At 40.7% G+C, this 27,060-nt stretch overlaps 1 protein-coding gene across 4 annotated transcripts; it reads left to right on the top strand.

Annotated features, from left to right (window-relative positions):
- Positions 1-966: 966 nt before the first annotated feature.
- On the top strand, positions 967-26,515 carry WFS1 (wolframin ER transmembrane glycoprotein). 4 transcript variants are annotated; one of them, XM_073000973.2, is made up of 8 exons: positions 967-1,387; positions 4,042-4,137; positions 12,066-12,148; positions 13,712-13,856; positions 14,631-14,801; positions 17,059-17,139; positions 22,828-22,979; positions 24,112-26,515. In XM_073000973.2, the coding sequence occupies exons 2-8, from the start codon at positions 4,047-4,049 to the stop codon at positions 25,921-25,923; spliced, it is 2,535 nt and encodes an 844-aa protein (XP_072857074.2). In that variant the 5' UTR covers positions 967-1,387; positions 4,042-4,046; the 3' UTR covers positions 25,924-26,515. The 4 variants fall into 4 exon arrangements, with proteins under 4 accessions (XP_072857074.2, XP_072857075.2, XP_072857073.2 ...); XM_073000974.2 differs by lacking the exon at positions 967-1,387 and adding an exon at positions 1,452-1,591; XM_073000972.2 differs by lacking the exon at positions 967-1,387 and adding an exon at positions 1,714-2,139.
- The last annotated feature ends 545 nt before the right edge of the window (positions 26,516-27,060 follow it).

Genomic DNA, 27,060 nt, shown 5'->3' with positions numbered 1-27,060 from the left:
CCGCCAATCAGCTGTTGGGAAATCATCATTATGCGAAAATCGGTAAGCGAAACAGCTTACCGATCATCGCAAAGCGAATTTTTCCCATTAGAAACATCGCAATGCGATCGCAAAAACGATCACAAAAAATCCGTCACTATGTGAATTCGACGTTAAACAGGGTGCCCATTAAGCGAGGCACCACTGTACTTCCTTTCTGTAAGCAGACTCATTGTTCTTATTTATGAGACCCACCACTGTTGTATTGTCTTCAAATTTAATAATTGTGTTGGTGTCATACAGTGGGGTGCAATCATGTGTGCACAGGGGATAGAGGAAGGGATTTAGCACACAGCCCTGGGGAGCTCCTGTACTTAGTACAAAGGTAGAAGAATGGTGAGATCCCATCCTTACTGACTGTGGCCTCTCTGTCAGAAAGTCCTTTACATTTGTGTAAATGTTGGAAATTGTTATTTCATATTAATTTTTTTTATTCTGTGTTTTGTGAGCCACCCAGAGTAGACTATGTCTAAATGGGCTGCATATAAATTCAATAAATAAATAAATAAATAAATAAATAAATAAATAAATAAATAAATAAATAAATAAATAATCCACACACAAATCTTCTGCGGTGATCCCAGGTTGATCATTTTAAAAAACAACCTATTTAGAATGGTATTAAAAGCAGAGCTATAATCCACAAACAACAGCCTCACATAAGTTCCCTGTTGTTCTAAGTGGCTCAATACAGTATGGAGTACAATGGACACAGCATCATCTATTTCTCCTGTATGCAAATTGCCATGGGGCCAAAGAAGGTGGAAGACTAGCCTTAATGTAATCCAGCACCAATCTCTCAAAACACTTCATGATAACAGATGTTAAAGCTACTGGTCTATAATCATTGAGAGATACCACAGCTGACTGCTTGGGGACTGGCACTACAATAGATGTCTTCAGGCAAGTGGGGACAGAACACTGCGACAAGGATAGATTGAAAATACTGTATCCGTGAAAACTCCAGCTAATTCTGCAGCGCAGCCCCTAACGACTCGTCCCGTGATTCCATCTGGTCCAGATGCCTTTCGAACGTTAATATTCTGGAAAGCATGACTCACATCTGAAGTCAGCAGTAGTGGAGCAAGATTTCAGTTTAAGTCCTTTAGTGTGATAAACAAAGGACAAGATTCCAAACTGTTTAAAAGAAAACAAGTCAGGGATTCTCGGGCTTCTTCTTCTAATCAGACGTTGGCTGGTCAGGGCCCTTCTTCCGTTTCCCTCTGGCTTAACTCCCACTTTGGGGGAAGGGAAGGGTCGAGACAGAGAAAGAAGATACGAGAATGAAGCTGAGTGAATAAATCATCTGCCCAGCTTGGGAAGGGGTCACAGAGAGAAACAACACCAGGTAGAAAGAAGCTTCATAATCGGGGTGGGGGTGGTGGTGTCCCCCCCTCCTCCTTAGGTGACGTGAATGAAGAGGGTGCCGGTGGGATCTCAAAAAGAGTCTGTCAGGAGAGGGAGATAGAAATATAAATTTGCTCCTTGACCCGCCGCTGTTGCCAAGTATGTTTTCCTGGGAAAGGCGGGGAAGACCCAGACAACACACAAGGTATGTGTTCATTACAACACACAGGGCATACTCGAGATTTATATTCAAATGACACGCGGTGGAGGTGGAACGCTGGGCATCTCTTTTCACGCACCGAGGGCCTCCTTAGGCCTTTCCTCCGGGCTGCCCCCTCGGAGGTGTGTCTACGGGCATCTGGTGTCCTCTAGGCTCCCGCCCGGACTGGGCACCCGCCCACTCTCCCCACCGCCGCCCCCGCCCCAGGACGGCTCTTCCCTGGGCGTCCTGCCCAAGAAAGGAGCACGAACCAGTGTCCGCAGTGGAATTCGCCGCGGAAACAATCCTTCCTCCGGATGGGGTCCGGCGGGCGGGAAAGGGGGCTGCGCCTGACCGCAGCAGCAGCAGCAGCAGAAGGCGGGCCCGGCAGGAAGCAGCTGGTCGGGCGAGCTCCGCCCCGGGAGAGGCTGTTCCTCTGCTTCACGCGTCAAGAGGGAGCGAAAAGTGGAGCCCGGGCGAAACTTTGTCAGGCTTTCTCGGGAGGCCCCTCGAGCGGCCGGGCGCGTCCTTGCTGCCGAAGGCGGATGAGTCAGGTGAGGTCCCTTCCGGCGGCCGGGAAGGAGGAAGGAAGGGAGGGAGGGCGCGGGCTCCCCTCCAGGGTCCGAGTCTCGGCCCCCGCGCCCCTCGTCCCCCATAGCTGGGAGCGGCGTGAAAACAGCGGACTGCCCGCTGGCCTCCTCCTCGCCCGGGCGCGCCCATCCCTGGGCGCAAGGATTCCCTAGAAGGCGCGCAGAGATTGTCAGTGCCGCTTCTAAGCTTCCGTCGGGTTACTGGGTCCACTTTACAAGGACGCCTGCGAAGAACTGCAACTTAAATTAAATACCGCTCCTCTTGGAGGCTGAGATGGGTTGGGTCGGCGCTCTTCAGCGAAGGGCAATTCAAGTGGCTGCTGTTTTTTTTCCGTCCCACTGCCCCCCACTAATATTTTTGTGTTAAAGTCTGCCCTCATACATGTTGAGGATATTCTTTTTTTTTAAGATTTGCGGTTATCAAATCTTTGCACGCTTCATTCTTGTCTTTCTAGTGTCCCCTTGTGCTGACCTTTTGTTTTGTTTTTCGTTCTGGATACTATTACAGCAGCTGTGCTTGCCCTGGAAGCAGGAGTCAAAAAGGAGTATGCAGGGCTTTCTGCGTACACAAGCCCTACGAAATCCAGGAGCTGAATTGGATAGCTGTATGGGCCACCTTAGAACTGGTTTAACTCAGTGGGTTGGAGTGCCCGCAGCCAGGGATTCTGTTCATATTTCAAAGCTTGTACAAGTTTATGCTGTTAAAAAAAGGGTGGGGGTAATGACATGTTATGCAGTCTTTACCTTTGAGAGTCACTCTCTTGTACAGAGGATTGACCGAGCACTGGCAGGAGAGTTGCATCAGAATGCTGGCATTCATCCCTTTCAACATCCAAATGTAGGCTGAGAATGTTATGCTTTCAGGACCCACAAAATATTCAGCAAATTGGTCTCCTTAAGCAGTTTGTGTCATGTAGTATTTCAAAGGAAGGGCATGGCTGGCTGGCAGGCAGTCTTGTGAAGTTAAAATGTAACATTATTTTCTATGCCCCACTTGTTTTTCTTGTTCATCCTCATAACAAGGGCGAGGCATTTGACCAATAAAAAAAACCTTGATCACATATTGGTCAGGAATTGGAAATTGAAACATTTTAATCAACTGATTTGATAATTCTCTTTAACTGCTGGAGATTGTCTATTATTAAACAAAGTAACTTTTGTGTAGTTCCAATCAAATGTTGTGTTTTTCTACAATGTTAACTTCGGTTTCTATAAACAACTAATAATTGATTGGAGGACTTCTTCTCCTGGGCTATTATCCTGAAATACCAGGTTCAGTCTGCAGTTTCCTCCAAAATAAAAAATAACAACAAAAGTGGAGCAATTTTTAAAATTCAGTTGCGCTAAGCAGGCAACAGGCTAGATGTTCCAACAGCATCAGAATCATGACATCATGGTATGTTTGAGAGCAGGTAGCCAACTGGCATGTTTGACCAATCAATTGATTTACATTCTTATCCTGCTTACAACAAGGGAGAAAGGCTATTGGGTTCATCTCGTTGCATGCATGTAGTAATTGATGTGGATGACTCCCCATGTGCTAGGTGTAACATGTAAGCTTAACCTTATTCCACTTCTTGATAGGACAAACAGTTAAGGTCATATAAATGATGGAGAGTTTTTTTGTGTAGTAAACAAACAAGTCTTCAATGAAATTCAATAATTTTCTGGAAAAATCTATCATTTTTATTGAAGGAAATCAATGTTTTTTGCAGTTGTGGTTTATGTTGGGCGATGACAATTCTATTGCAATTCCACATATATATTGCCATTCCCTTTACGGGTTGCATAGCACAGTAATATCCACTGTATCCTGTGGCTACACAGTTACTCCAACCTGTCTGTTATATCCTTTCTAATCTGCAGGAGAAATGGACTCAAAACAAGACCCTGCTTCAGTCTCCTCTCACAGTCAACTTGGACGGTCCCAGCTAAATGCAGCAGCTGATGTAGAAAGCCCAGGTGAGGGAAACAGAAGCCTCTATCCACCTCAGACGTTTCCGTTGGCTTCTCCACTTTTTCTTTTTTGTTAGAGAGACCCAGGAAGAACAGTAATTATAAATGTATACTTGATATAAGGACTTTGTCAACATAAATGTGTCTGTTAAACTGTGTTCGTTTCGTTTAGTCATTCAGTCATGTCCGACTCTTCGTGACCCCATGGACCAGAGCACGCCAGGCCCTCCTATCTTCCACTGCCTCCCGGAGTTGTGTCAAATTCATGTTGGTAGCTTCGCAGACACTGTCCAGCCATCTCATCCTCTGTCGTCCCCTTCTCCTCTTGCCTTCACACTTTCCTAACATCAAGGTTTTTTCCAAGGAGTCTTTTCTTCTCATGAGATGGCCAAAGTACTGGAGCCTCAGCTTCAGGATCTGTCCTTCCAGTGAGGACTCAGGGTTGATTTCCTTTAGAATTGATAGGTTTCTTCTCCTTGCAGTCCAGGGGATTCTCAAGAGCCTCCTCCAGCACCACAATTCAAAGGCATCCATTCTTCGGCGGTCTGCTTTCTTTATGGTCCAGCTCTCACTTCCATACATCACAACAGGAAAAACCATAGCTTTGACTATTCTGACTTTTGTTGGCAAGGTGATGTCTCTACTTTTTAAGATGTTGTCAAGATTTGTCATCGCTTTCCTCCCAAGAAGCAGGCGTCTTTTAATTTCGTGGCCACTGTCTCCATCTGCAGTGATCATGGAGCCCAGGAAAATAAAATCTGTCACTGCCTCCATGTCTTCCCCTTCTATTTCCCAGGACGTGATGGGACCAGTGGCCATGATTTTAGTTTTTTTGATGTCGAGTTTCAGACCATTTTTTGCACTCCCCTCTTTCACCCTCATTACAAGGTTCTTTAATTCCTCCTCACTTTCTGCCATCAGAGTGGTATCATCTGCATATCGGAGGTTGTTGATATTTCTTCTGGCAATCTTAATTCCGGTTTGGGATTCCTCCAGTCCAGCCTTCCGCATGATGTATTCTGCATATAGGTTAAATAAGCTGGGGGACAATATACAGCCTTGTCGTACTCCTTTCCCAATTTTGAACCAATCAGTTCTTCCATAGCCAGTTCTAACTGTTGCTTCCTGTCTCACATATAGGTTTCTCAGGAGATAGATAAAGTGGTCAGGCACTCCCATTTCTTTAAGAACTTGCCATAGTTTGCTGTGGTCCACACATTCAAAGGCTTTTGCATAGTCAATGAAGCAGAAGTAGATATTTTTCTGGAACTCTCTGGCTTTCTCCATAATCCAGTGCAAGTTAGCAATTTGGTCTCGAGTGCCTCTGCCTCTTCGGAATCCAGCTTGTACTTCTGGGAGTTCTCGGTCCACATACTGCTGAAGCCTACCTTGGAGGATTTTGAGCATAACCTTGCTAGCGTGTGAAATGAGTGCAATTGTACGGTAGTTGGAGCATTCTTTGGCACTGCCTTTCTTTGGGATTGGGATGTAGACTGATCTTTTCCAATCCTCTGGCCACTGTTGGGTTTTTCAAACTTGCTGGCATATTGAATGTAGCACCTTAACACCATCATCTTTCAAGATTTTAAATAGTTCAACTGGAATGCCATCACCTCCACTGGCCTTGTTGTTAGCCAGGCTTTCTAAGGCCCACTTGACTTCACTCTCCAGGATGTCTGGCTCAGGGTTAGCAACTACATTGTCTGGGTTGTCCGGGATATCCAAATCTTTCTGATATAATTCCTCTGTGTATTCTTGCCACCTCTTCTTGGCGTCTTCTGCTTCTGTTAGGTCCCTCCCATTTTTGTCCTTTATCATGTCCATCTTTGCACAAAATGTTCCTCTAATATCTCCAATTTTCCTGAACAGATCTCTGGTTTTTAATTTTCTGTTATTTTCCTCTATTTTTTTGCATTGTTCATTTGAGAAGGCCCTCTTGTCTCTCCTTGGTATTCTTTGGAAGTCTGCATTCAATTTTCTGTAACTTTCCCTATCTCCCTTGCATTTTGTTTCCCTTCTCTTCTCTGCTATTTCTAAGGCCTCATTGGACAGCCACTTTGCTTTCTTGCCTTTCCTTTTCTTTGGGATGGTTTTTGTTGCTGCCTCCTGTACAATGTTACGAGCCTCTGTCCAAAGTTCTTCAGGCACTCTGTCCACCAAATCGAGTTCCTTAAATCTGTTCTTTAGTTCCACTGTGTATTCATAAGGGATTTGGTTTAGATTATACCTGAGTGGCCCAGTGGTTTTTCCTACTCTTAAATTGTGTAGAGACTTATATTTATGGTTTCAGTAATCTGTAGGGTTAAGGACTCCATTAGGATTGTCAAGCCACAGAAGCTGAGAGATCTAAATAGTTTTCTCATGACTTTGAGAGGGATTCCTGCCACTGTCGCCAATGATTGTGTCAGTTCCCCAGTTGCCCTCTGGTACTGGGAGACAACTTAGGTGGCAGGTATTATCTAATCAGGTGGCCTTTCCTAGTTGTTGTGTTGGTTTTCTGAAATGTTGAGGGCAATGAAATCATCTCCACAGAAATGGTGGAGGAAGGCTTAGGAACTCTCTAGTGGGAGATGGGCCAGATCCTCTTTGAGGGCCAACTGACATGTACAAGCGGGTGCTGATAAGTTTTGAGCCTTTCCCAGAAAAAAAACGAGCTAAGAAGCTATATATTGCAGGGTGTATTGGCCAAAAATCAACTACCTATGATTTTAACTTTATCTTTCATGTTCAAGTCCAAAGTGAACATGGCAGCACCTCCAGAAATGTTCAGTGTGGAATAGCATAGGACCATAATCAAGTTCCTGTTTCTCCAAGGGAAAGGTGCAAAGCAGATCCATGATGAAATGTCACAAACTATGGATGACAGTGGCCCTTCATATACAACATTAAATGTTGAGTTGTCAGTTTTAAAACTTGTAAACTGACTGCCCAGCTGCAGGTTTTCCTGAAGAAAACTGATTATCATGATTGATTTCAATGGGGATCTTCCATCCTTGTTTCAGAACTTGCCTTTGTAGTCTAATTTGTAGTCTAACTTACTCAACCTCTAGCACTCACAGACCAGGCTGTGTGTGGGGTTTCAACTGGCACACAGCTTTGATTAGGGTTGCATAGCTGCCTTCATGCTTAAAATATTTTATGTAAATGACTGTCATTGTTCTCTGAATAATTTAAATCACATAGAAAGGAAACCAAATTATCCTTCCAACACAATGTACTTAAAAAAAACTTGTAAAGTCTCAGTAATTTGAACATTTCGTTTCTCTCCTACACATCTTCAATGTACTTTCTTTCCTGTCACATGTGGGAGTAGAAATGTCATCCCCTTGGATGCTTCAATACACTTGATATCTTGCAATTGAGATGTAACTTATTCTCCAGAGATCATAGAAGCTTTTTGTTGCAATAAATTGTGTTGCTTTTAATGGCACTTCCATGCAACATGTTAAAGACTGGATTGAGGAATGCCAGAACACCTACAATTTTTTTTTCTTTTGATAGAAACAGAACTAAATCCTTGTTGCTACAGCAGATTGGTGTGCATGTGTCGCCATCATTGTTGTGGCCTAACCCTCTTAAGGCTATTTGTTTAGTCAAACAGTTAACTCACATCCCTCTGCCCTCTGAAGGAAATAAAATCTTCAGTGCTGTCGAAAAATGTAGACAGCAACTGAAAAAAAGGAGGCCAGTGCTCAACAGAAAAAAAAGTAGAAAGTTGAAACTAAACTGAGATATGGAAACAGGAGGTCAAAAGGAAATGGGAAGACCAAGACCTACAGACTGCAGTCAGGATGACTGCAAAAAATCAAGCAAGAACCATAACCAATCAAAACTTGATCACAAAAAGTTAAGCTAGATCAGTTGCTGGATCAATTTAGAGAAGAAACATGAGACAGTTATAATTACAGTGTATAAAACGATCCCTATGCACGTAAGGTGTTAACACCATGTAGGTTTTCTTCCCACTTCCCTTAGTGCTGATAGCTAATGGGTGCATTGTTTGTGACTGTATTCTGTTAAGTGTTGTTTTTAAAAAATAACATTTTCACTGAGGAGAATCCTGTGTTTTGTGGTTTAGTCCATATGGGGAAGAAATTGATGAAGTGCAGCAATTACTTTTTTTTGGATTCTTGGAATGAGAAAAGGTTGCTGCTCTTTCCAGGCATTTCTCAAAATGAAAAATGGCCTTAGAAGCAACATCCCATTGTTTAGTGGGAAAGTTTGGCACCAGCAATCGAATGAGGTTGAGGAATACTGTAAACCATTGCTAAAAATAGTGTGAAGAAGTCAGTTTCACAATTGAGCAAAATGCACCTTGGAGGCTACATCTTTCAGCTCCTTGTCCCCTGAAAGATTACTACAACATTGCAGATTAAACCCTGAGGGGTCTGTGAGATGCAATATGTCATTTCAATGTAATTTTGCCCCCAGGCCTGCTTTAGGCATTAAAAGGCCAACTGGAAATGGATGGCCAGAATCTGTTCTTTCTAGCAAATGACCAACCACACAGTAACTTTTGGGCAAATACACTATTTCTTGGTAGAGAGGTCAGTGACTAGAGGAGCAAAAGCAGGAGGTTATTCTCTTGCACTATTTTACTGTTATTATGTGCTGTCAAGCCACCTCTGACTTATGGTGACTCTATGAATAACTTCCAAAATATCCTTTAATTAATAGCCCTGCACAGCTCTTGTAGACTCAAGGTTGTGGGTTCCTTTATGGAGGCAAGGCATTTCATACTTGGTCTTCCTCTTTTCTTGCTGCCAGACATTTGCTCTACCAAAATGGGTTAACTGGTCCAGCCTCTCAGATTAGCATCTCCTTTGTATACCATGCCAGGCACCCAACTGTACTCCTCCTTGATCTTGATAGTGATATTCATGAAGTTATGAGTAACAAAATCAAATAAAAATGATTCTGATCATAAGTGTTCAAAACTATTGGAGTAATTTGAAAATGATTGCTGAAATGGAGTAGAATTATCTTGTAGTTTCCATCCAAAATGTGACCCAATATCTCGCCATATATTTGAAGGATGTATCAGCAGCAATTTCTATGATAATAAAAGGTCATTTCTGCAACAGAACATGTTTTTGGGTGAGTATAACAATACAGGAATCGGCTTCGTACTGTGTTAGATAACTGGTCAGTCTACCACAGGATTGTCAACTCTTGAATGTCAGTGGCTCTCAAGGTTTGATGCGTGATTCTTTCCCATTCTTACTTGAAGATGCTAAATGCTGTACCACTGTGTGACAGTCTCTCCTCAATCTGTTGGCCGAAGTAGGAAGGGAAAAATAGGGGAGAAAAAAAAGGCAAAATATTGTGGCACTTTAAAGTCTAATAGATTTATCTCAGTGTGAGCTGAATCTGTTTTAGATGCAGGAGTGCAAATGCTACATTCTTATATACATATGTATCATCCATCCATCCATCCATCCATCCATCCATCCATCCATCCATCCATCCATCCATCCATCCATCCATCCATCCATCCATCCATCCATCCATCCATCCATCCATCCATCCATCCATCCATCCATCCATCCATCCATACCACTTGCACATATATTATTTATACTACCAATATTCCTTAGTAGTCTCCCATGCAAGTACTAAAATGAGTACTTAGCTTCCAAAATACAGTCTGTTCAGGTATAGCAGGCTATGTCAATGGAAAGAGTGGGCTGTGGGTTTATTCATATGTCCACCAAGATAAGGGACCTATTACTCAGAAAATGTATTCAATGTTTATATTCCTGTGGGTGTTGTAGGTTTTTCAGGCTGTTTGGCTGTGTTCTGGAGGTTTTCCTTCCTATACCATCAGTATATCATATACCACCAGTCTCTGTGTCTGAACTACTATCCTCTGAAGATGCTGGCCACTGAGACTGACAAAATGTTAGGAAGAAAAACCTCCAGAACATGGCCAAAGAGCCTGAAAAACCTACAACAACCATCGGATCCCAGCCATGAAAGCCTTCGAGAATACATTCATAATCCTACATTACATTATGATAAATGGGTAGTTGTACGATTGGGCATTTTCTCTTCATTATGGTATTTTAGTACTTCCCTTCCATGCAGAAGGTAGGTATTGATGTTTTCTTAGAGAATAAACTTTTATGGTCATTGTATCCATCTGAAGTTTCAGAATAGATTCTGGAGTAGCTAGTACGTATTCTATTTTTCTTAAGTGATAATATGTATCCTCTTGTAAGCTACTACAAAAGCAGATACAGTAATTCTGTTTAAGTGATCATGTAATGATCACAGCCCTACAAAGTATATTGAATAATATATGGCCTTCAAAGAAAATTTAAAAAAAAGTTATGTACTTACCTTCTTGCTCCCCTTTTAAAATGCCTATTGAAATACAACTTCTCATGTTCTGTGGTGCCATGTCAGCTGCCGCTAGTGGAGGCTTATGAAATGCTTCTTTCTAACGTATTCTCCTTTCTAACTCTCTTTTCTGCAAAAGCAGACTGTGAATTATAATAAAGAACCTAAGTCTGGTGTAGGTATTTAAATTATGCCAAAAAAACCTCTGGAATCAGCATTGTTTATCATGAAGTACTCCAAAAAAACTAAATTGTTAGCAGTATGGATTGTCATGGAGCAAGATTTAGTGTCTTAAACCCTCCATGAAAGTGCAGGAAAATGTACAGCTTTCAAATTGTTATGAAGAGATAACTGATGTTAGTTTCCTTCCAAGAACTAAGGAGGCAACCTTTTAAAGTATGCATTTGTTTTGAAAATTGTCTATTCATTTGGATGAGTCAGAATGCTTTAAAAGGAGCAGTTTCGTGCTGAAAATAAATGTCTTCTGAATGAGAATTAATTGATTTCTGGAGGAAATGAGAAAAGAAAGCAGTAAACAAACAGTATGTTAGTATCATTGCATGCAAACATACGCACACACACTCACACGGACATGCACGCATGCACACACACACACACACACACACAGACCCCTCAACAGAAACAAAATCCCTTTTTAATCTTCAGAGTGCCTGTGACTCACTCACTGCAGTTCCAGTGCAGGATAGCTAATAGTGTGAGGGCTGATTTGGTGTGGTAAACGTGTCTTACTAAGATTCAAGAGACCTGCATTCAAATGCCTGCTTAGCCATGGAAACTGACTAGGGAGTGGCAATGGTAAACCACTCCTTGAATGTATCAAAAACTGTCTTAGGGTCATTATAAGTGTGGTGTTTACCCTCGTGGCCCCTGCTTGTTTTTCCCTCACAAAGGCTCACGTCGCATTTTCTGCTCACTGCCACCAGTGGATTACTTCAGTCCACAATTTAAATGACATATGCCAGAACACTTGTCTTGTGGACAGAAACAGAACTTATTTATTGAAGTGAAGCAGATTGAATAATAACAGACTTTTCTCAGATACACATTATATATAAGCAATTCATCAACAGTTCTCTCAGTACATCTTTCTTTTCTCTTGGAATATCATTACCACCTTCTCTACCTATTTTCCTAATCATCTCTATCTTTCTGATTAACCCTATCTATCTCAGTATCTGTTCTCTCTCTCTCTGACTAACCAGCCCTCCCTCTCTCTATGTATATCTCCCAACCTCCTCCTACCACCAAGCCTCATGTAGCTGCTGACTCCACCTCTCCAACCCTCTAATAGGTTAATGCAAATTAGTTCATGAATATTAGTGGCATAAGTGACATGGGGGGGTGCCACAGTAAGTAACAGTTACCTGACTCTGCACAAAAACAATAGAGCTAATATTATCGCCATAATATATCAAGGTACCGTTAACTTTTTATTACAGATTTAAAAGATGGCCTTTGTAAACATTCATTATTGTTGCAGCCTTGATTTTTGTTCCTGAAAGTATTCGTTTATTGAGACTCCTTCTTAGTAAAAAAGTCAAGTCTTTTTTTTCTCTTGTTGATTTTTGTAGAGGCCATGGTGGAAGAACCAGACATTGTCTTTAAAGAACTGCTAGAAAGAGCAAAAGCTGGGGACCCTAAATCACAGACAGAGGTAATCTTTTTCCTTCCCTATTTTTTTGCATAACTTGTTTTGGTGATTCTCCCTAATTATAGTATACATTGTATGCTGTAGGTGTTACTTCAAAAGATTATAAACACTGAGCAAAATCCTGTTGCCTAGATTTGCACCAGCACAACCTAGATTGGGCACTGGAAACAATTCATTTTAACATATTAAAAGATTATTACAATCACAGAATAATTGAGTTGGAAGGGGCCTATAAGGCCATCAGGTCGAACCCCCTGCTCAGTTTATGAATCCAAGTCAAAGCAAATCTGATAGATGGTTGTCCAATTTTCTCTTCACCATCACCCTAGGAAATTGGTTCCATTGTTGTACTGCTCTAATTGTTAAGAACTTTTTCCTGATATTCAGCCTAGATCTGGCTTCCTATAACTTGACCTTATTATTACTTGTCCTGCACTCTGTGATGATCAAGATCGGCCCCTCCTCTTTATAACTACCTTTCAAGTATTTGAAAAGTGCTATTAGATCGCCCCTCAGTCTTCTTTTCTTAAGGCTAAATATGCTCAGTTCTTTCAGTCTCTCCTCATAGGGCTTGGTTTTCACTCCCCTGATCTTTCTTGTTGCCCTCCTCTGAACTTGCTCCAGTTTGTTGGCATCCTTCTTGAAGTGTGCTGTCCAGAATTAGACATAGTACTCTAGATGGGGGCTCACCAGTGCTGAATACAGGAGGACCAGTATCTCATGGAATATGGAGACTATTCTTATATTCTTCTCTCCCCAACACACCCTTTTCAGGTTCTGAGTCTTGCCATGAGAAAGCCTTTAGGAGTCTTGGGGTGAGTGAGTGGGGGAGACTTTAATAGTAAAACATTGACACTGGATCACTGCCACCAGGATTGGGACCACCAGCAACAGTTTATAGGCTGAACTTTGCCTACTCTTGTTTAGTGGTAGCTGAAAATCTAACAGATTTTATTTGGCATACACATTTCATGGATTGTTGTCTACTTTGTTGGCTGCATTCACAAGCTAACATGGAGAGTGATGTGGGGGAGTAGAAATGCAGAAGGTAAAAACATGAATAATTATCTGAATGGGAGTAATTTAAGAAATAGTCTTTGGAAGATGCCAAGAACATCTTAATGTAGATATGCTAATCAATCCATATGTGAAATCACAATCTTCCACTAAGAGCAACATATCTGCATAGAGAGGAATGTTTACTAATTTCTGCCCAGCTGTATTATACTGAATTTATGAAGCATGTGTGATTCTGTTTGCTTTGCTTTTGTTGATTAAAAGAAAAAGACCTTTGTTGCATTGATAGGTTCCCTTAGAGATACAGCATGGTGTGGAGTATGGCTAGCTTGGATTTTTGGAACCTTCTTTGTAAATTGTACCTTTTAGTACACTGGAATGAAGTTGCATGACCCAAAAACAAACACAGAACCAACCCAAAATCTTACAGCTGCCCATCCCCCTTTTCTTGATTTACAGGCGGAAACAGACTAAGATGGCTCTGAAAACTACAGGAATGATGTTAAAAGCAATCTAATGAAGCAGAAGCTTGTTTTCATATCTCTGTAGGTGGGGAAACATTACTTGAAGCTAGCAGAAGGCCAAGATGAGGAACTGAACAGTTGCAGTGCTGTGGAGTGGTTGATCCTTGCTGCCAAGCAGGGACGGAAAGAAGCCGTGAAACTGCTGCGGAGATGCTTAGCAGAAAGAAAAGGTATTCCTTCCTTCCTTCCTTCTTTCACCATTTCTGTCCATGCTGTAAATTTTGAAGGACTTAAAACAAACTGCCTCTTGAAAGAAAAGCATCTTAGAAAAGCCCAATATTTAATGTTACATTTATTTACCTTTAAATTGTACATCATGCAATTCTTCCTTAACCAGTTAGCATATCCAGAACAGCTTATCAGAGAGATAACAAACATTATAAGCCAATAAAGCAGCACCACGAGATAAAAAATTAAAGTTACTTAAAACCTCACAGTAACTTAAATTAATTAAAAATATTTAATATTGTTTTTTTTTTTTTTTTTTTTTTTTGTTCATCTGATGTCCACTTTATAGCTGATTTGATGCTTGGTGAACTTCCCAAGGGAGGGCATCCCACAGTCAGAGTTTGAACCACACACACACACACCCAGGTGCCTACATGTATTAGCTTAAAACCTTTATGGTGAGTAATCAATTCTTAGGAGGTAACATTTTACAATGTATAAGAACCACTGTATAAAAGCTGGGAAGCCAGCAAATTATGGTATTATGGGGAAGTGGGCATGGCCATCCTATAGGGCCAGATAGGGATCAAATTTGGCCCTGGGGCTTGGACTTCCTACACCTGTTTTAAAACCTTAATATGTTAAGGCAATAGAAAGACAAACCTAACTTTTAAAATGTTTTATAAGTACTTTACAAATCTTCCTGTAACAAATTGTGAACAGTTTTCATCGGAAAGGGGGGATAATAATAGCTAACACTTTTCTTTTCCCTTGAGGCATCACTTCAGAGAATGAACAAGAAGTCAAGCAATTATCATCAGAGACTGATTTGGAAAGGGCTGTGAGAAAGGCAGCCTTAGTCATGTATTGGAAATTAAACCCAAAGAAGGAGAAACAGTTGGCGGTCTCAGAACTATTAGAAAATGTTGGCCAAGTTGACAGTGAAGGTTTGTATTCTCTAAAGATTAAAAGATGTACTAAGCATAAAAGCCTTTGAAAAATTATGAGTGGAATGCCATAAAATGAGAAAAATAAAACAAAACAGTAGAACCACCATATCTGCAGGATTAATACCCACAGTTTCATATGTGTTTCAAGGATATATTTCCAGAACTGGCCACTAAAAGGACCCAGAGACCACACTATATATAGGGTTTCTGTATTTGTGCTTTCTAGCATCCACAAGGAGACACTTAGAACCGATCCCCCACAGATATCATGGTCCTACTGTGATTGTTCGTAACTTGCTCAATTGACATCATAGTGACATCCATTATTTCATTAACATGCAGAAATGAAAGAATCTGTATTCAATATGCATCCTTTGATTGCAAAAACAGTGTTATATGCTTGTCTCAGGGGCTCCCATATCTGTTTCCACTCATTCTTTTTTTTAAAAAAATTGATGTTATTGCTAGTGTGGTTGGGTTGGTACGGACAATATTCCTGTTGCCCTTTGCACCTCCACCAGTTTTAATTCACATATCTTCTTGGTCTATATCAATCAGAAGTTCCTCTGCCTCCGAGAGGCCAAAGATCTCCACCATAGAAAACTGCTGGATAGCTCAGTGATTGTGGCTTTATTCTTCTATCTGGACATTTAAGTGCTAAGGTTAAAAGCTTGAAAAATCTATTAGTTGGGGATCTCCCACTTGAAACAGAGAACATTTCAGTGGGTTGTAAACCTTCAGAAAGGACCTTCTGCTCAGACATGGGTGCATATCTGTACATCTGCTATGGCGAAATGTTTTCATCTTTTCTCTTCCATTGCTGCTTTCTCAATAAGCCTGTTATCTATTGGGATTGTTCAAAACTTCTGTCTGAATTTAGCTGGCTGCCCTATCTATTGGTGCAATAAGATGAGAATAGAAAGATCATGCTGGAAAGGATTGCTTCCAGAATGCAGTCTTAAAAGGGACCTTTCAAAATGACTCTTCTGTCTGGTCCCTGTTACACTAGCCCACTTAAAAAAATTGCAGTCCTGCTGCATGACCAAAAAAGTCAAGGGAACAGAGCATGTTTTCTCTCTTCTGGGGGACTGTTATGGTCAGCAGTGGTGAAACAAAAAGGTAGCTCAGGATCACTGGAATGAGAAAGCCTTAGCTGTGTCTCTTTTCTGGAGCTGTCTGGATGCCCTGACCTGTTCATCATCTGTCCTGTTCACCTGTGCAGCCCCTCAAAGGGTTCTGCAGCCACCAATACCGTTCTTGATCCAAAAGGGGTCACCTGCTTATCTGTTAGAAGTTCTTTTTACTTATGCCATTACTGAACACTACCTGAGCATCATTCTACCCATATCCAGGTTAGCTAACTTGCTTTTTCCTATATGTGAGGTTGTATAAAGAGCAAGTTCATTGTAGCTGTAGTACCTTGAGTGGTCCTCTGTGCAGTTGCACATCTCATCTGCCTTTTCTTTTTGGAGTACTGTATTTCACTGGTCAGATTTCTGCTAGGTTGTGGTAGCAGTACACTGGAAATGAGGAAGAAAAAAAAAGGTTCTGTCCTTGGGATATGTGCCATGGGCCTTCCATGTTTTTGTAATAACTAAAATCTAACTCCAGAGCAGTGGTCTCCAAACTATGGCCTGCGGGCCACATCCGGCCCTCCTTGCCATTTTATCCAGCTCGTTCCCTTCAGCCCACGCATGCACATGGGGGGTACATGTGTGTGTGCAGGTGAGCAGGCATCCATGCATGCATGCGGTGTGTGTGTGTGTGTGGCTGTGTGTGTGTGTGTCCATGTGGGCAGGCAGTGGTGTGGGCTGGGTGTGTGCATACAGGGGCAGGTGGGGAGCATGCATGTGTGCAGGCATACGGGCGGGTGGCGATATGGACGGGGTGTGTGCATGCGTGCAAGGAGTGGGCAGGGGATCATGTGGGTGGGCAGATGGGTGTGTGCATGCATACATCTACGTGTGCATGCGTTCCTGTTCCTTCAGTCCTCAAAGATGTTGAAAATATCTGTTGTGGCCCTCAAAAGTTTGGAGAGCCCTGCTCTAGAGGTTTCCAGGTGTTGCTCTGTGCAGTTCAGTATGACAGCACAGATTGTCTATAGAACTGATCATGACAATGGCACCAAAAAAAAAAAATTAGTTGCATGCTCCTGTAAAAAGGTATCCAGTACACTGATTATTGGAGCACAGTGGCAGATTCATCTCCATGAATTTTCCTACTGATACTAAGAAACTTGTCTTTCTGAGAACAGGTGCTGAGAAGCCACCTGGACCACTTCCAAAGTCTGTACAAAAACAGAGAAGAATATTGGAACGCCTGGTGAGCAGTGAATGTAAGGAAGCATTTATCATGTTCATCTTTGGTATTTGTATTATGATTTGGGGATGAACTTTCATTGTTTGTCTGTTCGGGGATGTATTGACTAGAATATTTCCTTAAATTGTAGACTGTAAGCTGCTGTTAGGACTAGCACAAGGAACTATTCCACTTGGTTCTGAAATCTGGAGTGTGGAGCCATGAATGGTTCCACTTATCAATCAGAGAGTGAGTGAGGCCAATTGATTTATATATGGGCATGTGCCCTAGTAGAAACCCATTGGTTCCCCAGACCCCACCCTAGTGCTTCATCTGTCTTCTTCCTCTATCCTAACTTTTTTCAGGTTGAAGGATGTGTTTTTTTAAACTCTTTCAACTTTCACTCAAGCCAGTTTATAAAAATATTGATTAGAGTATATTTTGTGTGTTTAAAGAAAGAAAGAAAATTGACTGACTCCTGGTGGGCAACACCTGAACATGATAGAGAGAAAGAAACGTACAGTTGCAACCTTTATGGCATGCTTAGTGGAAGAGTCCATCAAATGTCTACAATCAAATAATTAGATTTAGTGGGCCTAATTGCTGCTTTAGAGGAATTGATCTCAAGATATGACCAACCAGATATTTATGTTGGACAATCAATAATGTCTATGTAAATCAATGTGCTTCTGGTTGTTACAGTTTCCAAGAGTTTTGGTGATAACAAACTTACAAAAATATTTGTAAGATGGCTTAGTTCATTGCTAGGGAAAAGAGTCACAGTTAAGAGCAAAAGAAGAAGACACTCTTCACCAGTGGAACTCCAAAGCCACTTTCAGATTCTTGAAGAGAAGTTTGACAAACAGCATGCAGAGGAAGACATACAGGAAACCCTGCAGAAGGACACGGGAGAAGCTTAACTTCATCCAAGCAGATTTGCTGAATCCACACCCTACAAAAAGAAGATAAGAGTAGTTGTAGTAGGGGACTCCCTACTGCATTGGATTGAAATCAAAATATGATGGGAAGATCTATGGATGTGCTAGGTATGATGTGTACTTGGAGGATGAGTCAGGGATGTGAGAGAAGGATTGCTGTCACTCATAAAACCCAAATATGGGTTTATCCCTTCTCACCCACAGCAAAGAGGAACTATAAAGAAATCACATAAGATGCTGGCTCTCTGGGAAGGAAACCCAAGTACTTTTGAGGTCCAAATAGTCCTCCTGTCCATCCTACCAGTACTCAGAAGAGAACAGAAAGGGAAAGAAAAGAAATACTCCAGGTGAAAGCTGCTTATGAAGGTCATGCTAATGTGAAGAATTTGGATTTGGGAACCTTGGGCTTTGCTTCATAGAAGATGGATTGCTGGCAAATGATGGGCTGCCCCTCACAAGGACTAGGAAGAATATGTTTGGCCAGAGCATGAATAATTTGATTAGGAGAGCCTTAAAATGAAGTGGAAGGGAGAGGGAGATGCCGGCTCAGAGGTAAATATAGATGGAGCCTTATGTACAATAAGAGGAACAGACCAAGCAGCTCTAATGAGACACAGTAATAATCTTCATAAAAATGTACAGTGGAAATCAGGCCACAGAGCAGACAATCTCTGGTGTCTATACATGAATGCCAAGGGTATGGGGCGGGGGAGGGAAGAACTGGTAATCTTAGTTCAGGAGGGTAAATATGACTTGATAGGGATGCCTGAAACTTGGGATGATTCCCATGACTGTACTATAGCAATTGAGGGATATACAGTGGTGCCTCGCACAACAATGTTAATTGGTTCCAAAAAAAAAACCCGTTCTGTGAAATATCGTTCTGTGAAACACCATTTCCCATAGGAATGCATTGAAAACCAGTTAATCCATTCCAATTGGAATGGATTGCTGTCCTTAAGCGAAAATCCCCATAGGAAACATCGTTGAGGGAAACGCGGTTCCCCAATTGAAATGCGTTGAAGCCGACTCAGTGCATTTGAATGGGTTTGCGAAGTCCATTTTTGCTCCTGTAAAAGTGCCTTAAACTGTTTGAAAAGTGTTTTAAATGCTTGCTATCGTTATCCCACCTCCTGAAACCTATGCAAACTTAATTTGGAGTTGTTCTGAGGCGTCCTTAATTTTTGGTGATTTTTTTGTTTTTTCTCTCATTGAAATGCATTGGACAGACAGTTCAATAGAGTTCAATGAGAGAAAAAACAAAAAATCACCAAAAATTAAGGACGCCTCAGAACAACACCAAATTAAGTTTGCATAGGTCTCAGGAGGTGGGCTAACGATAGCAAGCATTTAAAACACTTTTCAAACAGTTTAAGGCACTTTTACAGGAGCGAAAATGGACATCGGAAAGGGCTCTTTGATCTCCCTTTCCCTGCTTTTGAAGCGCTTTCCGATGTCCCTTTTCGCTCCTGTAAAAGTGCCTTAAACTGTTTGAAACCTGTTTTAAATGCTTGGCATCGATAGCCCACCTCCTGAAACCTATGCAAACTTAATTTGGTGTTGTTCTGAGGCGTCCTTAATTTTTGGTGATTTTTTGTTTTCTCCATTGAAAGCCGTTGGACGGTCTGTCCAATGGCTTTCAATGGAGAAAACAAAAAATCACCAAAAATTAACGAAGACTCAGAACAACACCAAATTAAGTTTGCATAGGTTTCAGGAGGTGGGCTAACGATAGCAAGCATTTAAAACACTTTTCAAACAGTTTAAGGCACTTTTACAGGAGCGAAAAGGGACATTGTTGTGTGAAAATTCTCCATAGGAAACATCGTTGTGTAAGGCGGCAAATTTTTCAGGAAAAGCCATCGTTGTGTGAATTTATCGTTGTGTGAGGCACTCGTTGTGTGAGGCACCACTGTAAAATATTAAGAAAGAACAAAAAGAGAGGTGGAGTTGCAGCGGTGCATATAAAAATGCATATTTCTGCACAGAAATACAGGAGGAAGAGCTTGGTTGTCCCATGGAAACCATCTGGATTAATATAATTGGTGTGAAAAACAAAAAAAATGTAGTTCTTGGGAGTCTACTACTGATAGCCAATGAAAAGATCCAGACAAAACCTTTGAAAAACAAATTGCAAGAATTTCAAAGAGACATAATGTAGTAGTAATGGGAGATTTCAGTTAACCTGATATCTATTGGGAGGCAAATTCTACTAGATATGGCCCTTTGAAAAAATTCCTGGCATGTGTGGCTGATCATTTTCTTGTACAAAAGTGGAGGAATAAACTAGAGGAGTAGCTATCCTTGACTTGATTCTAACCAATAGACATGACTTGATGCACAAAGTGGCCATAAGGTGAACTCTGGAGGAAAGTGACCATCTTCTAAAGACTTAAAGTCTTAATTTCAAAGGAAACAGAAGCAGAGTGTAGCCACATGTGTATGCTGGGGTTTAGGAAAGCTAATTTTAGTAAACATAGAAGCATGATAAGTAAAGTCCCATGGCAGGAAATCCTAACAAGAAAATGAGTTCAAGATGAGTCGGAATTTCTTTTAAAAAATCTTAAGGCACAACTATAAAGAATTCCAACAAGAATAAAACATGGAAAACAACAAAAAGGGCCAGTGTGGCTTCATGAAAATCTTGGAGGGGACCTGAAGATAAAAAAGAGATACATATAGGAACTAGGAGGAAGACCAGGCCACAAAAGAAGAGTGCAGACAAGTAGCAAGTGGATTGTTTTAGTTACATGGATAGCAAAAGATAGAGAAAAGGAATAATGGCTCAGCTAATCAATAAGAATGAAAAGATGATGACAACAAAGAAAAGGCAGAAGTGCTCAGTTCTTGCTTTAGCTCAGTCTTTTCCCAAAAGACATTCTACAACTCTCCAGGCAAATGTGAAGTACAATTGGAGGGGACAGGATTGCAGCTTGAGACTGATAGACAGATAGTCAAGGAGTGCCTTATTATTCTGAATGAGTTCACATCTCCAGGGCCTGATGACCTGCATCCAGAAGTACTGAAGGAACTGGCCAAAGAACTCTCAGAACCATTGTCTACCATTTTCTTGAAATCATGGAGGATGGGTGAAGTGCCAGATGTTTGGGGAAGGGTTATTCTTGTTCCTGTTTTCAGGAAAGGCAGAAGGAGGAACCTGGGAACTACAGACCTGCCAGCTTGACCTAAAACCCAGGGCGAGTTCTAGAGAAGACTATAAAGCAGTCATTCTTCAAGCACCTCAAAAACAATGCAGTAATAACTAGAATCCAATATGGATTTGTCAAGAACAAAATCTTGCCAGACTAATCTTATCTCAGTTTTTGATTGAGTAACCTCTCTGGTATGCTGTAGAATGTAGGAATGCAAACCTTGACTTCAGCAAAGCCTTTGACAAAATGGCCCATGATATTCTGATTAGCAAGCTTACTAGGTGTGGGCTGGATAGCATAAGGGTCATGTGGATAGACAATTAGATAGAATCGTGCTCAGAAAGTGCCTATTAACGACTCCTTCAGAAACTGGGAGGAGGTAACGGGGTGTACCAGAGGGCTCAGTCTTAGGCCTAGTGCTCTTCAACATTTTTTTTAAAGACTTGGATGAGGTGATGCAGGGAATGCTTATCAAATTTGAATTGGGTGGAATAGCTAATTCTCTGGAAGACAGAAACAAAATTCAAAAATATAGGCTTAAGCACCAGGCTAAAAACAACAGAATTAAATTTAACAGGGATAAATGCAAAGTTCTACAATGGGAGGGGGGAACCACAGTCACAAGATTGGGGATATATGGCTCAGTAATACTATGAGTGAGAAGGATCTTGGAATTGTGTTAGATCACAAGCTGAATATGAGCCAATATATTTAGCTTTGAGAAAAGAAGACTGAGGGGAGATATCACTTTTCAAATACTTAAAAGGTAGTCATACAAAGGATCTGTTCTTGATCATCCCAGAGTGCTGTACACGTAATGATAGGCTCAAGTTCCATGAAGTCAGATTTCAGTTGAATATTAAGAAAAACTTCCTAACTGTTAGAGCAGTTCAACAATGGAACCAATTACACTGGGAGGTGGTGAGCACTGCAACACTGCGGCATTCAAGAGAATGTTAGACAACTGCCTGTCAGATATAGTTTGATTTGGATTCCTGCAGTGAGCAGGGAATTGGGCTCAATGGTCTTACAAGCCTCTTCCAGCTGCATTATTTCTATGATTCTATTATCTTGTAGTAATGATGTTCTTAATTTTTTTAAAAAAGCCAATCAGGATGCAAGTGTTTATGAGCTGATATCTTGTTGCATAATTTGTGTCCGAGTTCAATCCCTCCCCCCTCGGCAGCCATGGAAACTCACTGGGAAAGTGAAACTAGTAAAACCACTCCTTAAGTATCTCACTTACCTTGAAAACCCTGTTAGGGTTGCTATAAGGTGGTTCTGACCTGAGGTCACATAATAGCAACACAGAGACCATGGGAGATGTGGGATTCTGCTGCATGATTTTACCATGGAGGATAAAGAGTTCCTCCCATGCAATGAAAGGGATTACACAAAAAGCTGTTGGATGAAAGAAAGACATTTGACTACCAAAAAGAGCCCTCTGTCAAAAATCTCATCACATTACATTGTACCTGTAAATTATGCAACAGGATTTTACCCATCGTATCAGAAAAATTGATACTGCAACCAACCATACGCTTCTCTTTCCACTTCACAGTTCAATAAACTTTGTCCATTTTCTCCATAGAACCAGACTAACATGACATTTTGTTAATGTGTTTTGTATTTCAGCAAAGAATTATATTGCCCTGGATGATTTTGTTGAAATAACCAAAAAGTATGCAAAGGGTATCATCCCACCTAATCTACTTGTGCAGGATGATGATGAAGAAGATGATGAACTGGCAGGAAAGAGTCCAGAGGAGCTTCCACTCCGACTCAAGGTGAAAACTAGAGGTTGCAGCCATGTATGCTCAAATGTGGCCTTCACTTCTTAAATGCAGCCTGGTGATATATCATCCCCTTCTTAGAAGGGAAGCCTCTGCAACCAAGAATGGCATAAAGCCATTTGTGTAAAAGGGTTGCATTTTATTGCCTTCCTCACCTTCAGGTGAAAATTCTACCCACCCTCCCTATTCCTGAACAAAATATTGTTCTTACACTTTCAGAACTTTCATGATTCTTCCCAAATCTATGTTACTATATTCCTGTCTGAATCCTGTTTTCTCCTCTATTCACCCTTATGGCTTTTTGACAGATTGGATTGCATCAGTGAGGTAATGAAGGCATATCAGGAGTGGGGGACATTGGAATTCGTGGCTAAAGATTGCCTAACTAACAGATCTTCTTTATGCTAGTATGTAAGGGTGAGATCTGTTACTATTTAATACATGAGTCACAATATGAAGAAATAAAGATTTGATATTGTCCAAATCTGCAAACTTAAAAATGGCCAAATCTGAGTTCTATACTGCTCATCTGGCTACCAGACCACTCTGGGCAGTTTACATATTTATTTATTTATTTATTTATTTATTTATTTATTTATTTATTTATTTATTTATTTATTTATTTATTTATTTATTTAACTTATATGCTGCCAACACCACCCGAAGGTCTCTGTGCAGCTTACAACATTTAAAATACAATAAAAAGGCAAAATAATTAAAATGTAATAAAAATATCAATCACACAGAATTCAAAACAATAAACATAACGGTATATAATCAAACTAACAGTAAACAACCAACATTTTAAATAATGGGAATTAGTTTCCCCCTCCCCAGTGACCTTATTTCATTTTCATTTCTGAGATGGGCACTCAATCACCTGACTCTGCTATTAGAAAGAGTGATAACGTGGAATGATAACACCGTCTGTAATACTAATGGACACTACTTAAGAGAAGGTAACTCATTTGTCATTATTATTGACCTGTTAATTGTAGAGAAGCAAAACAAAAACTGTTTTGGAATAAGAACTCAGGTCTGATTTGCTTGTCCATTCTGTGTAGGAAGCATATGGTGACGTTTGGTGCAGCAGAAATGTTGAATGACTGGTATTTTTCTTTTCCAGGTCATAAAGTATCCACTTCATGCCATTATGGAAATCAAAGAGTACTTGATAGATGTCGCATCGAAAGCAGGAATGCATTGGCTTTCCACTATTATTCCAACACATCACATCAATGCTCTCATATTCTTCTTCATCATCAGTAACTTGACAATTGACTTCTTTGCATTTTTTATTCCATTAATTATCTTCTATCTCTCTTTCATTTCCATGGTGATTTGCACTCTCAAAGTATTCCAGGATAGTAAGGCTTGGGAAAATTTCCGTAGCCTGACTGACTTGCTGCTCCGTTTTGAACCAAACCTAGATGTTGAGGAAGCACGAGTGAACTTTGGCTGGAATCATTTAGAGCCATACCTTTACTTCTTACTTTCTGTATTCTTTGTCATTTTTTCCTTCCCTATAGCAGACAAGGAATGGGTGCCGTGTTCAGAGCTAGCTACCATCTCTGTTTTCTTCATGGTGACAAGTTACATGAGTTTGGGCACAAGTGCTGAACCCTACACACGAAGGGCATTGATGACAGAGGTTGCTGCAGGTTCCCTTTTCTTATTGCAGGTTGTACCTCTGAATCTGGGTTACTTGAAGCTATTGGGAAAAACATTTTACAGCATCCCCATTGGCCACCTCTTTGTGTTGAATGTGAGCATTCCTTGCCTTTTGTTCATGTATTTATTTTATCTTTTCTTTAGAATGGCACAGATGCAGAACTTTAAAGGCACATACTTGTACCTGATTCCTTATTTAGTATGCTTCATGTGGTGTGAACTCTCAGTGGTTATTTTACAAGAATCATCTGGCATAGGTCTAATTCGTGCCTCAGTTGGCTACTCCTTATTCCTGTTTGCGCTTCCTATTCTAGGGGTTGGTGTTGCACTGGTATGTCTCATTCACTTCATAAAATGGTTCATAACACTAGAGCTTATAAAGATTGTTGCAACTGTTGTTCTCTGTGTTGTTCCTTTGCTTTTCCACTGGTGGACAAGAGCTAAATTTTCTCTGGTTGAAATTGCGAAATCACTAAGAAAGAGTTCAATTGTTAAACTTATTCTAGTATGGCTTACTGCCATAGTATTGTTCTGCTGGTTTTATGTGTACCGCTCAGAAGGAATGAAAGTGTACAACTCCACCTTGACATGGAATCAATATGGGTTTGTGTGTGGGCCACGGGCTTGGAGGGCAACTAACATGGCACGCACCCAGATTCTATGTAGTCATCTAGAGGGCCACAGAGTGACATGGACAGGAAGGTTCAAATATGTTAGAGTAACTGACATAGATAATAGTGCAGAATCAGCAATAAACATGCTTCCCATTTTTATTGGTGACTGGCTGAGATGCTTGTATGGTGAAACCTATCCAGTATGTGACCCAAAAAATGTTACCATTGCTGAGGAGGAACTCTGTCAGCTAAAATACCTGACAAAACATGAGTGCCACATGAAAAGATTTGATCGCTATAAATTTGAAATAACTGTGGGGATGCCTTTCAGTAATGTGAATGGAAGTAAAACCATAGAAGATGACGATGTGACCAAAGATATTGTGCTGAAAGCAAGCAATGAATTTAAGAAAGTACTGCTGAACTTGCGGCAAGGAAGCATAATTGAATTTAGTACCATCCTGGAAGGCCGTCTTGGCAGCAAATGGCCTGTCTTTGAACTGAAAGCCATTTCATGCTTAAACTGTATGTCTAAACTTTCACCTGCTGGAAGACATGTAAAAGTAGAACATGACTGGCGAATCACTGTTCAGAAAGCTTTCAGATTTGTCTTCAATTTTTTCTTCTCTCCATTTTTGTCAGTCACAAATTAAGCTTTGCGATTCACTGCACTATCCAAAATTGGGCTGAAAATCAGCTACAACAATATTTGAAATACATGCTGATGTTTCTGAGTATTGTGCATGGTGCAAAATGCAGTCTTGCTAATCCCTGTGTTGCAAAAGCTATGTTTTAAAAATGAGTTTGCTAAAAGCATGGACAGTTTTGTTTTCTTACAAGATTTGACATTACAGTTATTAAAAGCACTTTACTCTTCAGATGATTCATCCTTCTAGTTATGTGTACATGGAATTGTACAAGATGAAGCTGACATGTGTGAGAACATTTTAGTATCGATTGTACTATTATCTTATAAAGTTATTGGAACTGTGAGGCTGCATGTGTGATTTACATAGACAAGTATGCCTGTATTAGCATACACTGGATTCATTCTTTCATTCAGTTACTGGTTCATAGTTCACTGGCAGCATCTGTTGTTTAAGAAGAGAAAAGAAACTACCTTTAGTAAGAAATTTCTATTGCTGATCTACATATATCTGTCCTGGAAATCAACAACACCTGGTTCATGGCCTATACTTGTAAATGCAAGCATAAAATTAAAGAATGAAAACCAATAGCACAAAAGCTTTGCAGTCTCATTTGCTTTCCTTACATACATATATGATTCTAGCATGCTATAACAGACTCCACAGAGTATGCAGAATGTCTGGGAAACATTTAGTTGTCATGCCAGTCCCCCATTTTCATAACATTTTGTTGCCTTCAGGTTTGAACTGACATATACTCCATGCTTTCTCTCTACAAAACCGTAATTTAAAAATAAAGAGAATGCTAGTGTTCTTAATTTGTGAAGAACTGCGGAGAGAAACTCTAAATATTTGCAATAGTGAGAGATTAAAGTTGGAACAGAATGGCATCATCTGAAACAGAGACTTCTTAATAAAAATTCATGCAAAAATAGTGGGATATATTGAACAAACAACCAAGCAATATTTTAGACCTCATGACCAATTAATATTAATTTTTCATTAACCCTCTATAGCCCCCAAATCCACCAGAAGCTAACAGAATGGCCCAGAATGATAGCATCCAACAAATTCACAACATACATGTGATTAGATGAGATGGCTGCAGCAAGCCACAAAGCATCTGCACAAACAACATTTCAG

This window comes from Pogona vitticeps, chromosome 5 (assembly GCF_051106095.1).
Source record: "Pogona vitticeps strain Pit_001003342236 chromosome 5, PviZW2.1, whole genome shotgun sequence".
NCBI lineage: Eukaryota > Metazoa > Chordata > Lepidosauria > Squamata > Agamidae > Pogona > Pogona vitticeps.
The sequence above is the reverse complement of the archived record's forward strand: the minus strand, read 5'-3'. Positions and strand labels throughout refer to the sequence as shown.

Excerpts from the sequence above, each read along its gene's own strand:
- WFS1 (XM_073000973.2), top strand. The coding sequence starts at position 4,047 with ATGGACTCAAAACAAGACCCTGCTTCAGTCTCCTCTCACAGTCAACTT. Across the intron at positions 4,138-12,065 it reads AGCTGATGTAGAAAGCCCAG|AGGCCATGGTGGAAGAACCA; the intron begins GTGAGGGAAACA and ends TGATTTTTGTAG. Across the intron at positions 13,857-14,630 it reads ATGCTTAGCAGAAAGAAAAG|GCATCACTTCAGAGAATGAA; the intron begins GTATTCCTTCCT and ends TTTTCCCTTGAG.